The 12,869-nt window shown below is 41.7% G+C and overlaps 1 protein-coding gene across 9 annotated transcripts in view; it reads left to right on the forward strand.

Annotated features, from left to right (window-relative positions):
* The window catches only part of tiam1a (TIAM Rac1 associated GEF 1a), a 70,374-nt gene that overhangs the window by 46,738 nt on the left and 10,767 nt on the right, over positions 1-12,869 (forward strand). For 3 of the 9 annotated variants that reach the window (XM_018691148.2, XM_018691149.2, XM_018691147.2), the window contains 6 exons: positions 112-282; positions 1,398-1,502; positions 2,452-2,533; positions 2,789-2,875; positions 5,214-5,426; positions 6,654-6,787. In XM_018691148.2, the coding sequence (XP_018546664.1) occupies positions 112-282; positions 1,398-1,502; positions 2,452-2,533; positions 2,789-2,875; positions 5,214-5,426; positions 6,654-6,787 (792 nt within the window). Of the gene's footprint in view, positions 1-111; positions 283-1,397; positions 1,503-2,451; positions 2,534-2,788; positions 2,876-4,674; positions 4,852-5,213; positions 5,427-6,653; positions 6,788-11,007; positions 11,165-12,254; positions 12,764-12,869 lie in introns of those variants that run through there. The other 6 variants (XM_051078490.1, XM_051078488.1, XM_051078489.1 and 3 more) reach the window with 6 other exon arrangements.

Genomic DNA, 12,869 nt, shown 5'->3' on the forward strand with positions numbered 1-12,869 from the left:
TAGGGGGATTACTGTGTGATTTTAGTAATTTTAACTGTGGATAACAGAATAATAGAATAATTTTAATAAGCACAAACCCTCAATGAGTGTGTGTGTGTGTTATATTTTCAGAAAGAGAGAGAAGGCTCTGTAAAAAGTCTTCCTCAGCAGAACGTAGACAGCGACATTTGGGTTCCTGATTACCTGACTCCCTCCTGGGTGTGTCTGCCGAACAATCAGCCCGTCCTGGCCATCATACAGCCTGGTGAGACAGTGCTGGAAGTCCTGAGCGCCAACTGCAAGGTGAGCCATTACTGACAGCAGCAGTACAAACGTTAAGTTACTGCAAACTATTTATTAGCTGCAAGTCTGTTTCTGAAAGTTTTAAGCACATACTGTACGACACATTGCGTGTAAGGGTGATAATTACAGACTAAACGTTACTCACTTGTTCAACAATTTGGAATGACAGGTGATGTACAGTTTGCCCAGTCGAGCTGCAAATAATTCATTTTAACAGGTTTGTCAAACACAGGCAATGTTGAGCACAGAGTCTCATAAAATCACACACATTTCTGTTGAGGGAAGATTAGAATACTTCAAGTGGTTACATAAGTTTTACCATTTATAGTCTGTTGACAGCTAAAGACAGGCAAGTAAATAAAAGTCAGCTTTTTAAAATTCAGTTCAGGGTAACGGGAAAACAACATGGATAATTAGATGCAGATTACCAGAGGTGAATATATGAATCTGAGAATACCTGAGATATAAGACTGTCACTGGTATTTCTAGGAAGACAGAAGGATGAGTATGTAGATGTCGCCTGTGCTCCCACACTGACAATGTCACAGATCTTTTCTTAGTCATTTTCTTACCTTACAATACACACTTCACATTACTGTCACACACAGTCTTGTCGGTTTTCATCCCACTTCATCTCCTCTTTTCTCTAATTGGCCTCAGACAGAGACGCACCAGAATAATGATGCCTAATGATACGTATACGTTCCACTTTAAGGGTCTGTTGAAAAACACGTAAAGCTGATTGATGTGGGCGCGTGGGTGTTTATGCATGCCATAAACACATCGCAAGGAAGTGGAGCGTTTAATTCATGGCCCATGTGTGATATATGTATGCAGATATATGCGGATAACATATATGATTTGACACATGCATGCCTGTGTCCTTTTGTAGGTGGATGCCACAAGCTATAGAGTGTAGTAATGGTAAAGGAAATGAGGTTTTGATTGTTCAGTTTAAAATACAGTACGTTACAGAATTGGTATAAACTCACAGGGAGAGTAAATCACAAGTTAGAGTTTAATCTCTCTTATTTTGAAAAGCAACATGCCACTTTAGCAGTTTCCTCCTTTAATATGTTTTTTCCCTCCTTTCCCTCCTGTCTTTTTACCTACAGACCCATAAGTTAGACCCATCCAGCCACTACCTGCGTTTGAAAGTATGGGTTGATAACCAAATGCTCTTGTATGTCCCCAAACTTGAAGACGACATCTCTGATCTGGTGAGGAAACACACATCAAAGAACTTGCAATAACTTGCATTGTAATAGTCTCAAGTCTGAATAACCATGCAACTACAATATTTTATATCACGTTTTACAGCTTTTGTATTTTTGTTGTATCACAGCTCTCAGCTTAGACACAATACTCCATCTGGATTTTGGGGGTTTCACTCTATTATTAATTAATTTTTGTTTCATTTTTGGCAGATATGGATGCGAGCTTGTGCATGTTTTATGACTTTGTCTCAGATTTGATTTGCAATGCATAGAAAATTCCCAGGATGCAAAAGAGGCACTATAGCATATGCTATAAATTATGCAAAATAGTATTCCAACTGTCGTGTGTGCACTATGAACCGTACACATTTCTGTGCATCTGTGTTTGTACTTTTCTTATTATTCATGTAAACAATCACTCATTGAAAAAGACCTCACCTCCACATTAATGAGCCACAGTAAACCCCAAAACGAATTCTCTTTGTGACGGTGCTTTGTAGGTGATACACTGAACTCTTTCTCAAAGCACAACCATTGTACAACTCGCTCTTTTCCTCAAGAGCTCTTTTATCTTCCTGCTTTGATCAGTGACTCATTTCACCCTCTTTCATCCTTAGTCTATGATATTACATTATTATTTCTCAACAGTGAAGCCCATTACACACTGCAGACTTCTGTTCCTGTCTGTTGCTTCGTACACACAGCTGTGTCTATGCTCTGTTACCGCTGTGAGGTCAAACCCTTGTCTGAGCACCCACTCACTTTACAGACTTGACCTGGATTTTGACCCCACAACCTTCAAGTGCAATTGTTCTGTTAAGGAGCCTGAATAATACATGAATCTATCCATTCTTTATTAAGAGCGATACCATGACCTTGACCTTCTTTATCCAGCAACACAGCTTTCCTTCCATTTTTTGGGCAATTATATATCATTTCCATGTGTTTGCAGCTCTACAAAGAGATCGAGATTTGCCCTAAAGCTACCAAGGTGATCCGGTTTGACAACACTGAGTCCTGCTCCATCGGATATGGTATGTTCGCCTCTGACAAAAGCCCTGAACTAGATGGACTCAGTCCCTGTCATACTCTTACATTGTGTATCAAAATTATTTTGTAATGGATTTCATTGATAACTGAAGGGGGATGACCCAGTGTGAGTGCATTTTGCCTTTAGTGCGTCCGTCCGCTCTATAGTTACGCTGCAGCAGCACGCACTGTCAAATTACAATATTTCAAAGAGGCCTAAAATAGTTAATGAGTAAATCTCTAATTATCTGTGTCTACAGGTTTTTCTGTGGCTGTTATAGATGAAGATGGGACACAGCAGCTCCATATTACTGAGGTGAAAGCAGGGGGACTGGCCTCAGCCAAAGGTACATATTTGTTTTTTAATCACATACCAGACATGAAGTGTGTAATGTACTGTACATTCAGTATCCTGAGAGTTGATATTCAGACACAGAAGACAAAACAGTCGAAACGAGACAAAAACAAAAATCCATAGTTGACCCAAGAAACACCTGAGCCCACGTGACTTATCAGTGCAGCTTTGTGTGACTGCATCGCATCAGCTTTCGAGCCAGCACAGCTAAATTTCTTTAGTTTGAAGCTGGTGCTTTAGAACAAAATAGAGGAGAGATGAAGAAAAAGAAAAGGAGTTTTTTTATTTTAAATTATATGGATCATCTTGTCTTTTTCTGGATTCATAGGGAAATCAACATCAACTTAGAAATGCAGTCCACAGAGAGATCATTTGCAGCCAGTAAAGGCCTCTAACATCAGAATAAAAAAGCAAAGTGAAAATTCAAAGTAGAAAAAACACCTGGGTGCTTTTATCAATAGGTCTAAAATGGCTTGAATCCACCTGTCCTATACACTAGTCTGATGATCACTGGCTTTTATAAAAAGGCGTGATGTGCCAAAACCTTGATCTATGAAATAAAAGATAAAACGATTGTATAGGAGCTATAAATTTATGGCTTTTTTCCTTCCTGAGAGCCAAGAAGAAAAAAGCAGCACTCCTGTGCCTGTATCTGACCGCTATTTGAGCAGCTGGGTCTGTAGATCAGCCCCCATTCACTGGTCCCTATCTTGTAACAAAGCCAGAGAGACCCTAATGGGTTTGAGAAACACGCGGCAGCTCTGTAGATACAACACTAATGTATAGAAAATAACATAACCCATTGTTGTGCCCCAGGGTCAGACCAAGGTTACTCAAGTGTGATATTATGTCCTCCAGTCTATTAGCTATCTAAAAGCTGCTAGTTTAGCAGCTTGGTAGCAGCCAGAGGACAGAGCTGTATTGACTTTCTACTTCCATAGGCAAGTAGAGATAGAAAAAGCTTGTGGCATCCAGACCACACAGTGCATCTTTTCTTGAAATATTACACTACATTTTGCTGAATCACAGAATTAAGTATGTCAGGCACGGCATTAGTAGGTCCACGTGTATGCTGGGATGAGCCTTAGTGTGCGCGCATGCATGTGTTTTACTAAGAGAGAGGAGAATGAATGGGGAGTGAAAGAGATCACGCTTCAATTTCTGCAGGGTATACGCAGAAACCAGGCCAGCGCTGGACAAGGAGCCCCAAAGGGTCTTTTATCTATCTCTTTCTCTCCCTCTCTCTCTCTCACTGTAATTCCTGCACCCCACCCCCACCCCTCCCTACACAAGCACACATACATGCAACACACACAGCCAAACACACACAGTCATACACACACAGTAGTATATGGCCGGAGGGGTTATCTCTCTTTGTCCAATAAAGACTCTGCTACAGCTGACATTTCACATCCCAGACAACTAGGTCATAACTTAGGGCTAAATGTGTGGCTTGTGTGTCTATGTATATAACTGTGTGTGTGTGTGTGTGTGTGTGTGTGTGTCTGTTTATAGCAGCATTCAGTACATTATGAAAGCCATATCCCAGAAAGACTGCCATTTTCTGTTACAGTAGTCGATATAAAAAGAGAGAGGAGAGGATAACAAGCAAATACGTGCTCATGTGTGACTGTGTTAACAGAACCAAAACCCTTTGTCTGCAGTGAGAACAGGTGAGCCCGCTGTCAAATAGCCCTAAACAGCTGTCACAACCAATCAGGTTTATTGGGTGAGGTTGGCTGCTAATTGGTCGGCTAATTCGGTGCTAATTCTCAATTAACTTAGCCGGGGCACAGGTGGTCGAGAGGAGGGGCAAGAGAAAAAGCCTGAAACTGAAGCTGTGCTCGAGTGAGGTTCATGGATTCTTTTTGGTCTATAGAGCTACATACTGTTGACTATATACACGATGATAGGACAGGAATAGACAGGCACTGCACCCTCCTTCTTAAACCCATCCAGTCTTGTTAAGTCAGTATTAGCCTCAGGCCTAACAAGCATGGAAAGATGCATTTTTAATGTATTGGAACACGTTAGAGTCCCAATATGATTAGCCACAGAGCTGCTATTGAAGAGTAGTTTGTGTAGATTATTTGTACACATTAGCACTCTTTGAAAGGAAAGCTGCTCGTTGCTTGGTTGTTTGGCCTGACAGATAATCCTTTCACTTATTATATATATACGGTGTCAGTATTTTCTGCTGCAGTGTATTTCTCTTCAAAATTAAGCCTCTTTAAAGGATATAGTTCCTGTTTTTGAACATTTTAAGGAGCTACCTGTACAAGCTGCATTTTACATTTATCACTTTGTTTTGTCCTTTCCTTATCTGCCAGGTTTGAAAGCAGGGGATGAGATCCTGTTGCTGAATGGTAAACCTGCATCTGCCCTGCAGATGGATGATATGAGGGCTGCATTTGTAAACCAAGCGTTGACCTTGACCATCAGCACCCTGCCCCAGCTGGACCCTCGGGTGCTGTGCTCCGTTCCACCCCGGCGCTCCGATGGGGAGCAGGAGCCAGCCACAGACATCTTCTCCCAGAGCCAGGGTAAAGCTTCCTGCTCTCTCTAACAAGTTGTTGTTATTGTTAGGTTTGAACAATGGCAAGCCTCACTACATTATGTATACAAACAGTGTCCTCTAGTGACAAATCCAGAGAGCTTCTTTGTCAGTTTGTCAGTTTGTTGAAGGCCATTAAATCAGGTGAAAGTGAGAAGGTCAAGAGTGGACATTAGACTTGCTTTTGATGCATTTGACCTACAACTCAGTCCAGTATTGACACGGGTCTGACCTTTTGGTGTCACAGGCATCAGTCCAATCACGCTCCTAAGGTTCTTCATGCTGTTATGCAAAAGATGTTTCTACTGGAGTTAAAGTCAGATGTGCATTATCCAGGCTGATGCTTACTGTATCTATATCTTGACAGCATGTTAGAAAGATATTGTAAATGGTGAAATCTGTGGGGATAAAAACAATGGAAAACTACCCTACAAACTACCCTTCATATCATGAAATCTGAAACTGCACTGTGCTCCCTTTTTGCGTCCTTTTAGTTTTTATACATGTTTCTCGTCTCATATGATCATACACCCTCTAAACCCACTAGTTATTGCGATGAGAAAGCAGCTTGTGATGTGTCTTTTTTAAGCAGAGGGTGAATAGGGCGATCTGCTAATTATGCATGGATGCTGTCTGTTAACTAACCTGCAGGCAGCCGCCAGCTTTCCTCTGACCTGCTCTTTTTATCTGTGCAAGGGCACCATTTGTATTCCTTATAAATTGGGGCTCGCAGTGCACAGCCCGACAAGCTGGCATTGTTTATACAGGGACTCAGAACAGTATGAATATTAATATGAATCCTTCAGCTGTGTGGAGCTGTCATTGTGTAGGATATGCTGTATGCAAAGGGTCAGACAGGGAGGAAAAACACTTCAGCAGACAGATGGAGGTTATCGATGATATCATGCTTAAGAAGAGATGGGTGTACGCAAGAGGCCATCAACACAGGGGAGACTAAATTAGAAATTTCTCATGGATATGGATGGAATAATAACCAATTTTACTATGTAGTCATATCATAATAAGAGACACAGAAGAATATAGTGATGTTACATGGGGGTTGCTGTTACATTATATTTATAATGGTGGAAGGTGAAGAAAGCAATCCCTGATGGAGCAGTGATGTTTCCTTACTGTGCATAAATCTAGAGGGAAACCTGCACACATTTCTCTTTAACTTTCTCTTTAATATACAACAAACATCCTTTGTCTGTAGAGGACATCCTGGACGAGGTGTCAGGGTTGACAGTGGAGAGCCCAGATGATACTTTGGAGGAAGCACCCCGGCTGACCTTGCAGAGCCCCGGAGATCATCAGGAAGACAAAACCTGTGCAGGGACTGGACAGAAGGTAGGATATGGCATGCAAAGACACATCTTTGATATGTATACACCCCTAGGCCAAACACACAGACACATACATGCAACAGAGCAGGGGATTAACAGTCTAGTTGTACAAAGATTGGGGGATCATACACACCCTGTCGGATGTATTCTTGCTAGATAAAGATAAAGATAAAGAGCAGCAGCTTTGGTGTATGTATGTGGGTTTTTGTGTGTGAGTGTGAGACACCTGTGGATCAGTGTCAGTGTTTGAAGTGGCTGATTAGCTGCATTGTTGTGTTGCCATCTTTCACCCTGCTGACTTGCTTTGTTTAGCTTCAGGGGCGGTGTGGCTCACCTCTAATCACAGATCTGTCAGAAAAGGAAACACAGATGTAGCATAGATGTAACAATCCCAACCATTCTGGATGTCCATGTGTTTAGGAATATAGAAATCGTGTGACAGGTCTTAATAGAAATATTCTCTCAGCTGTGTCAGATGTATCTTTGTTTCTTGAGTAAGTAGCATGAAGCCAAAAAAGGGCAAGAGATTGTCTGAAAAGCTGGGAGATGTTCAGAGGGTTTTTCTCATGTGATAATTGTGACCTTTGCGCAAAGGGACAGGCTGTTTTTGGACCAAAAAAATATCTGCGACAAACACAGTTGTGTAAGTGGTCTGCCATGTGCACACAGCCGTTACACCATATTACACGCACACACAACTGCTTTGAAGTTGCTTGCTTGCTTTTGTTTATTCATGCAGTAAATTTGTAATTTCTGTCGAATCCTATAACATACTGTTGTTGAACATTGTAATCTTAATCAGATTCTTGCATGAATAATAGAAGAGTTTTTATACAGTGCTGACAAGACTGTCTTTTGTGGTGTGTTCAGTAGCTGGTGTGTGAACCCGTCAGTCCTAACACATGAGCAGATGTGTGTGCAGTATGTGCTGAATGTGTGAGTTTCTCTGGAGCACAGAGATGACAGACAGACAGGTGAGTGAAAGAGTGAGTGAGCAGCATCATTTTTCTAATTAAGATTATGTCTGGTCTGATCAGGGTCGGCCGCAGTGATTGCTGGGACACGCCGTGTGCCAGCCGGTCTCCCTTGGTTACGGTTGTCACTTCCATTACCATGGCAATGTCTGATAACCAGTAACCACCGGAAACATTTTTTTTGTACCTCTCTGTCGATAGCCCAGACATGAACAAAAGATGAGGACGGGGAAGGGACAGCGCTGTGTTCTCTCTTGGATATGTGTCAGTGAGCTTCAGTTTCGAGGGAGAACTAATGGATGAGGTCAGAGCCGGCTCCGGTCTAGACTCCGTCCTGTTGGACAGTGGTGGTTCTGTGACTCCAATGTGCCATTATTAGTTGGAAAGGAAGTATGACAAGATGAAAGAAATACCGACAGATAGGCTTGGCCAGGATGGCTGGACGGGGATGAGAGGCCTGCTTAAGTCTCTTTCAGTGCACATGATGTAGAGAAAAACATTTTGTGATTCCAAACTTAACAAAACTATCTGGAAGTCAGCACAGTCCCTAATTAACATTTAAAGAAGTTTTCTATTTTGAGCTCATAGCAATATTATATGCAGAAAAAAACTGTTCAAATCTATTCAAACAACTGACGCAGCATGCAAAACACAGCGTGTAATCTTTACATAACACCCTTTTAAAGTATTTAACCATTTAAATCTTTTAAAGTTTCTATACTGTATTGATTTTACAGGGCATTTTTAAACAGTAGAGGATATTGAGTGCAGTATCCTATTACCACTAAGTGAGGAAAACATTTTAAAAGTATAAACAGGCCAAGTTCACATCCTCAGTCAGCACAAAATGAATATCATGTTTAGTTGATAAGGTGCAGGTCCTCTGTCTGAAATAATGTAATCCCTTTTGAGACACAATAATGACAGGAATCTTGCTTACCATTGTCTGTAATGTTAGCCCTCAGTGATTAATGCTTAGCTTGTGCTTTTTGGTTCATTATCAGAGGCTGATGCACATAAATATAGAAGGAAAAACAAAAACCCTGCAAGTAAGGCAACATAGGGAAAAAACAGGAGCCGTCTATGATCTTCAGCTCACCTTTCATTCTCTCACCCACATGCTCCTGTCTACTATGTGCTGTCTGATTTCTGCCCTAATTTCCTTCTGCTGTCTGTTCTAGCCTCCCTTATTCATCCTCCATTTCCTCTACTTGCTCTTTGCTTGGTTATTGGATTTACTGTCATGTGTTTTGTCTCCGTAATTCAGAGCAACAATGTGACCACATCCTCAAACATGACAGCTCAGTGTTTTTTTTCTTTGTCCTGTCTGATCATCCTGTTTCCTTATCTGCCATCCTTTGTTTTTGATTCCCTGTTTTCTTTTTTCCCCATCCTTCCAGTTTCCTTCTGACTTCCTGTCCTTCTTTACCCTCCTCCTCACGTACCCCCCGCTGTTCATTACCATAAACAACACAGGCTGCCGTTGGCTCTCAAACAGCTCTGCTCCCTCAGCTCTGCAGTCGGCTGTTGAGCCCTGACCTGAGCGTGAAGCATTCGAATGCTTCCTCTGTCAACAAAGACAATCCGAAAACTTCCCTGGGAACTTCCAAAACAAAACCATGTCATTTCTGTTTTGTTTGTTTTTTTTGTTGTTTTTTAATCTTCTTCCCTCTTCATGTTGATTAGGCTTTTGTTTCTCCTGCTCTCCTCTTTTGGAAACGCTCAGAAGTGCTGGGGTTCACGTCTTACCTCATTTCACCCATTGCCTGCAGTCACTTGGTGGCAAGACTGAGGAAGAAGAGGCAAAGTGGGACAATTTTAATTATCCCCACATTCTAATTACTTCATTCTCCAGTGTTTCACATCATTTAGTGCAGATAAATGAGTGTCTGGCTAGCCGGAGGGAGGTTCATTATTTTAGACAAAGCACACAGCCACCTCCTCAATACGATAAGCCAACCAGAGAATAAAATGACGATTGCTTGGGATAACAGCGATAATAGAGATGACGGTGATTGCCAGTGTTCTCCAAGGTGTAGTCAGGCTCACTGACAAGTGCTGGTTATAATTTACAAACCTCTATCTGTTTGGCTTAGGGGCATTTGAAATGGAAAATACATTATTCAGTGTGTGAGGGGTGGGGGGACAATTTTCATCAAGGTTTGTTTTGATTGAGTCATGATGGTATAATTCTGGTTAAATAGCTCCCTGTGTGCAGTGTATTTCTTTAATGTAGTTTCTGGCTACTAAGAATCAGTGCTGTAAATGTAATACTAAATAAATGAATTCTGTAAATTCAGTGCTGTATATTTTTAGCCTTAAAATAACAAACTTTAAATCGTCCATAATAATCTCTAAATCATCCTCTCACTTCCCTCTAAACAGGCGTCACAGCTTTGTCCCAGTTGTTGCTGTTGTTTCACAGTCTTCCACTAGAGGGAGCACTGTGCTGATTCATGAAGTCTGCAAAACAACAATAGTGTTTCTAAGCCAGAGCATGCATCCTAAAACAGATCTGTTTCAAAATAAATCAATTGAGATTATCAATATTGATTGGAATATTTATATTTCTAGATTGTATTCCTTGTGTAATATATGATAATACAGTGTTGTCTACAGTTTAAATGTACAAAAGTGAAGTTTCTAATGCTCTGTTATCAATGTCGGGTAGTGCTTTAAGGAAAGAGAGAAAAATGTCTTGACTCTCGCTTTATCCTCATGACTTCCAGGAGTTGTAGGAAGAAGCTTGCAGTCCACGAACCAACAGCTTTAAAGTCTAAATACTCATACATAGATTTGTGAAGACTCATGTCATAACATAATCATCCTTTCACTTCAGATTAAATGATTAAAGTCTCTCCCTCTCTCTCCCCCTCTCTCTCTCTCTCTCTCTGTCTGTCATGACGTATATCCCATCATTCCTCATAGGGATTTATGGATTTGCATGTTTCCCTGATTTCAGATGAAACCTAACTTCCCCTCTCTCTCTTCCCTCCCCTTCCCCCTTTGTATTCGCTGACATGGACAAGTACATGCCTGTTCTCTCTAAGAAACAATGTCCGAGGAGGGGATCTGACACACACCATAAAAACTGCTGTATTTCTATTTACATTTACGTGCGTATGTTCCTACATATCAAAATGCATTGCACCCAGTGTGCATAAACGTGTGTGTTGTGTTTCCGTGTGCCAGGTATGTGGATATATGTAATCTGTGTTTGTCCTGGCTCTCACAGTTGCATGGTTTCAGCTGGCGGGTGTGTGAGCAGGTTTGAGCCTGCCTCCACGCTCCTCCTACACCCTCTACCCTCTCTGTTTTGAAGGGCGGGTCAGGGATGTGGTACATTTTGTAAAAAGGTTTGTTTTGGAGGTTAGCGAATGCATGTACTTGGACTTACTAGAGAAAAGGTATTGCTGTCTAGGCTCTCTTTCATTCTGTCTGCCTCTAGTTGGCTGTTTATATATTCTTTCCTAAGCTGTTATTGTTTTCACGCGTCTGAGGTCAAAGTGTTGTGTACTGCATGTCAGTGAGTGTGTACGTATATGCTCATTTGCTGCTAACTCATTTGTAATTAACTAAGCAGTAGGTCCCAGATTTGAACTTAACCAAAGGTTAAGTATCATTCTTGAGGTTTTTATGGCAAAAATGTTTTATGATTAAGATTTTAATCACAGATGTTTGGAAATGTCAGCTGCTATTCTTGGTTGGGGGGAAGAAAACATTCAACATTCATTTTTTTTTATCTCAGCTGTCAGATGTGCAAATCAGTTTGGATTAAGGCTTGGTCTTATCCCTGAAAGCATTACATAACTCTTGTTCCTCAGGAATGAGTGTGCAGCAGGTGTGGTATTGCGACACTGGATTGACAAGAGTGTCAGTTGAAAGTGAATTTCAGGCTTTTGATTGGAGCAATTATGGTGTGAGAACTTGAAACTCCAGTCAGACCTGAATCAAATATCATTTGCAGAATTTCCATCAAGCTGCTTTGACGAAGTGCATCAGGGCATCTCTCATTTTGATCAAATTGGTGTCCAGATTTGTTCCTTTTTGATCTTGTAATCTCTCTGAAACTGCATTATATTGCACTGGTCGCATGCAGAGTTAATGCTTAGGTCATTTCAGAGACTCATTTTAAAACCTGAGACTGAGCTCGTCCACACATTTACCTTTGTTTGATAAGGATGCTGTCCTTCTTAAGTGTGGTGACAGAAGTACTTGTGAGCTGCCATGAGAGAGAGAGAGAGAGAGAGAGAGAGAGAGAGAGAGAGAGAGAAGCCAGATGCCTGTTGTCTTTTCCTGTTGGAGTGTTTGGCTCTCACCACCCACTGCTTCCTCACCTCCCCATTCTCTCCTTCCTCCTTTCTCCTCCCCTCTTTTCTGCCATCTCTCTCTCTCTCTCTCTCTCTCTCTCTCTCTCTCTCGAGGATGTGATGTTTGATCTTGTTTTTTTAATGTTGTATTCTACACTGCTGCTGCTGCTGCTTTGCTGCTCTCAAACACCTGGACAGAAGTGAGATAGACAGCAAGGACAGAGACATTAAGAAAGAAGAGGGAGTGTAAACGGGGAGTTGACAGGGGAGCTTGGAGAGGCTGTGAGTGGATTGAGAAAGAGAGACTTGATTGGATAGACGCTGTAGGATAAGGTGACATGAGAGCACTGTTGTTTATTGCAATCTGTTCTATTCAGTCTGTGTAATGATTTGTTCAGCTGCGAGTGCACCGTGAGCATTAAAAAGCCAGGCATTTACTTTTACACTTTTGGGTGGACAAGTTCAGCCTCCATACGGCCAGCACAGGTCGTACGTTTGAGAGGAACGTTAAAAAACAAAAGCCCTCTGGCACAGAGTGGCACAGAGGAATGGGAGCGACCCGGTCTGTAAAAACTGGACAGGAAATGGACACCTGACTTCTCGTTGAACTCTGTCTGACCTGCCGGCATGTCAGCCTTTAGGAGGAGCAGGAACTCCAAGCGCTCAACCGAATCCATCTACGATATGTTACAGCTGGTGAGCCGTGCGGTCTGATCTGTGTGTGTGTGTGTGTGTGTGTGTGTGTGTTTGTTTGTGTGTATTTAATAGCTTGTGTTGTGGATTCAGTCCTGCAGAGGTCAGT

This window comes from Lates calcarifer, linkage group LG20, assembly GCF_001640805.2.
Source record: "Lates calcarifer isolate ASB-BC8 linkage group LG20, TLL_Latcal_v3, whole genome shotgun sequence".
Classification (NCBI taxonomy): Eukaryota; Metazoa; Chordata; class Actinopteri; family Centropomidae; genus Lates; species Lates calcarifer.